The sequence below is a fragment of the Liolophura sinensis genome, chromosome 9 (assembly GCF_032854445.1).
Source record: "Liolophura sinensis isolate JHLJ2023 chromosome 9, CUHK_Ljap_v2, whole genome shotgun sequence".
NCBI lineage: Eukaryota > Metazoa > Mollusca > Polyplacophora > Chitonida > Chitonidae > Liolophura > Liolophura sinensis.
Genome location: NC_088303.1, coordinates 12,216,696 through 12,219,849, shown reverse-complemented (window position 1 = coordinate 12,219,849; position 3,154 = coordinate 12,216,696). Strand labels below are relative to the sequence as shown.

The window sequence follows — 3,154 nt, the reverse complement described above, 5'->3', positions numbered from 1 at the left end:
TAACTATATAAAATTACATTTTTGAACATTTTGCGCTTCAGTTTTATTATACTGTGAAACGAAAATCCCTTGGAATTGGTCAGGCAAAATTTAAGCCATCCTAATTACCTCGATTGTGTGAAGATTAAGTAGGTCTGTGATGCATACATGTTCGTCTCCTTCTAACATGAAGCAGGCTCGCTTATACGATCTAAACATGGTGTTTGTGCAATATATAAACGGTCCATAATGCTTTTAACATATGGCTGTGTAACAACCCACCAGAGACGCAGAAGATGGCCAACCGTGAAATGATAACTTTTTCTCAAAATGTTCCAAATGGACACAAATTCTGAACTTGAGAGCAAGTGAGTTACAGCCATACATGTATAAACAGTTACGACAGTGTGATAAGTAACTAATGGCAGCGCCTGAGGGAGGTTCAGCCACTTTCAGCTTTTACATTAGCCAGGATTTTATTCTGTCGGTTAATGACAGTTCTTAATTCATAAACCTGACCATGACCTTGTTGAATTGAATCGATTTAATAATATTATGAAGCAAAACGTTTCGTAAATGTTTAAAACAATACATCACAAAGATAGGAACTAGCTTACCTGTCTGCCCAGTAAGAGTAAGGTATGCTATTGAAGGACTCGCTCTGTTGACGGCATGGGAAGGAGAAGGGGCTGGAATTGGCCATGGAGGTGACACTGTAGTCGTTGAGCTGTGGGTAGGGGGGTGGGGATAGCTGCATGTGACTTGACTGCATGGACGAGTAGGGCGTGATGGTAGAGGGCATTCTCTGACACGAGCTGTACTGGTTGTACGGAGAATTCAGGCCAGGGGTAGGGCTGGGGGTGTGGTGATTCAAGCCGTTCAAACCCCAGCTGGAATACTGAGAATATTGCGAAGAATATGAAGACGCGAAATAGTTTTTAGCGAAGGCAAATTGTGGCCCAAACGTGCAGCTGGAGTCAGCGAACAGTGGTTTGGGTAAGGAGATGGCCGGGCGGTACGGTCGCTTCATACGGCGACGCCGCCGGTAGTTACCCTTCTCAAACATGTCCTCAAAAGCCGGGTCCAGAGTCCAGTAGTTCCCTTTCCTCTCTCCCCCACCCTCCCGGGGAACTTTTACAAAGCACTCGTTCAAACTCAGGTTGTGGCGTATGCTGTTTTGCCACCCCTTTTTGTTTTTCTCGTAATAGGGAAATTTAGTCATGATGAACTGATAGATACCACTAAGAGTTAACCTCTTGTCGCCTGATTCCTTGATAGCCATGGCAATTAAAGCTACATAAGAGTAAGGAGGTTTAATGTTCGGATCTGTGTACTTCCCTTCGTCACCTTTCGTTTCCTCACAATCTTTTCCACTTTTGGCGTCGTCTGAGGTCGAACTCGTTTCTTTCTCTGCGATGACATGCGTTTTGTCGACGTCGTCTTTAGGCTTGTTAACGTCGTGAAATCCCGGGTTGTTATGATACGATCGCTCCATCACTTCGTCCGGGGGTTCTACTTTGGGCGGCCTCAAGGCGAACATTTCATGCAATATCGAATTGGCCGGCATCTCTGTGGGTTCGCGATCTTTGTGGAAAAAACAATCCATTGTCGACTCCCGAGATGTTTGTTAACTTACGCCAACACAAAATAACAACCCAGCCGCAAAGCAAAATAGTTCTGTACTTTTCGTCACAGTATCTGTGTACACCAAAAGTCTCCCGAACATAAACGTCAATGTTAAAAATATCCACAACTTGTCACAATAAATCCTCCAAGAAGTCGCAGGTCTTCAAAGTTGCTGAAGTTAGAATGTGTGTCGGGTTACCACAGCAACCAGAATGGCCGGCGCAGTCAGCTCATCGTCAATGACTGGTATACACACGTCCTCTCACTGAAGTGAAGTCAGCATCACTGATCGCTTCCAATTCGCTGCTGTGTGTTATGTCTTGTCGACCGTGTAGGCCAGTGTGCCGCTGACACGGGGTACTAAGGGGAGGGGTTCTACTCGGCTATTCTCCGACCTGTCTACTAGAAGCTCTGTCACTCAATCTGCCAGTGTGTCGGAAGCTGTCCGGACTGTTTTGACATCCCTCAACCCTAACCATCCTGTCGTCGATTTCAGTTCGTCGCACCTATCGAATCGTACTTCGATGGAATTTCTACAGCGAGATATGTCAGTTCAAATTGGCCTATGTAATATGTCATACTATAGATGGTAGCCAGTCACAAGTTTCTTAAACCAAGCGTGTTGATTTTAAACAATGACCTTCAAATTGTTCTCATAAATCCGTAAACGTTCGCCTGTTAGCTCACACAAGTTTCTCTGACTGAATCGTGTTTGGTAAAGTGTGGGTCCAATAGCCAGCCCCTCAGCGGTTTTCCTAACAGGCGTCTAACGTTTCTCTGCACGCGCTACGGGACGCCAGCAGACCGCTGCTAATGCACGAGGGCTAAAATATCAGCAATTTTACGCTTATTTGTATAGTTCAGCCTCCAAATCATTTCTGCTGATGTACTCAGCATGATGCAGCCATTTACTGTAATTTAACCTGTTCGTTATTATAAGAGAAAAGACAGAAAACCTCAGACTGACGTCAGATGCCTTAAAGGCGTGTTCATACTGACAGGTTCTTCCAAGTACTCGGACAGGATTACTGCGAGCACTAACAAAAAAGAGCAACAAGAAAAAAAAGACATAAGAAAGAAAGACATGATGCATGTTCCGTTTCATGCAACAAATTCATATCTGAGTTTGATGAATTTAAGATAATTATTCAACCAGAAAATATTTCCATCCAAACAACTACATTTGGTTCTAAAGTTTGTTCTGCAATATATCTTCTGTGACGTTTTACCGCATAGTAAGGTGATGACACAGAACTCGTCTATAGATATAACACTGTCTCCAGCTAGGACGCGAATCACGACTGGAAAGGGAATCAATTGGTTGTACCACCTGGAAGCTACAGATCAATATATAGAAAGCGTAATTTTTCTAATTTAAGACTTAAAACAAATCCATACAATCCACAGCTCATTCAAAGCATGCAGTCATTCAAATAAGAAATAGACAGTTAACTCAGAACAAAACTGCATAATTATATATATATTGAAGTTGTATCACTAACGTTAAACGCGACCAGTGTTTATGGTACCAGAACGATGCTAGAACGCC

The 3,154-nt window shown here is 43.3% G+C and overlaps 1 protein-coding gene across 1 annotated transcript; it reads right to left on the bottom strand.

Moving 5' to 3' along the window:
* Positions 1-592: 592 nt before the first annotated feature.
* Positions 593-1,674, bottom strand: LOC135474690 (forkhead box protein L2-like). Its single transcript, XM_064754248.1, has one exon. It carries the CDS (start codon positions 1,583-1,585, stop codon positions 593-595), a length of 993 nt encoding a protein of 330 aa, XP_064610318.1. The 5' UTR covers positions 1,586-1,674.
* Between the last annotated feature and the right edge of the window lie 1,480 nt (positions 1,675-3,154).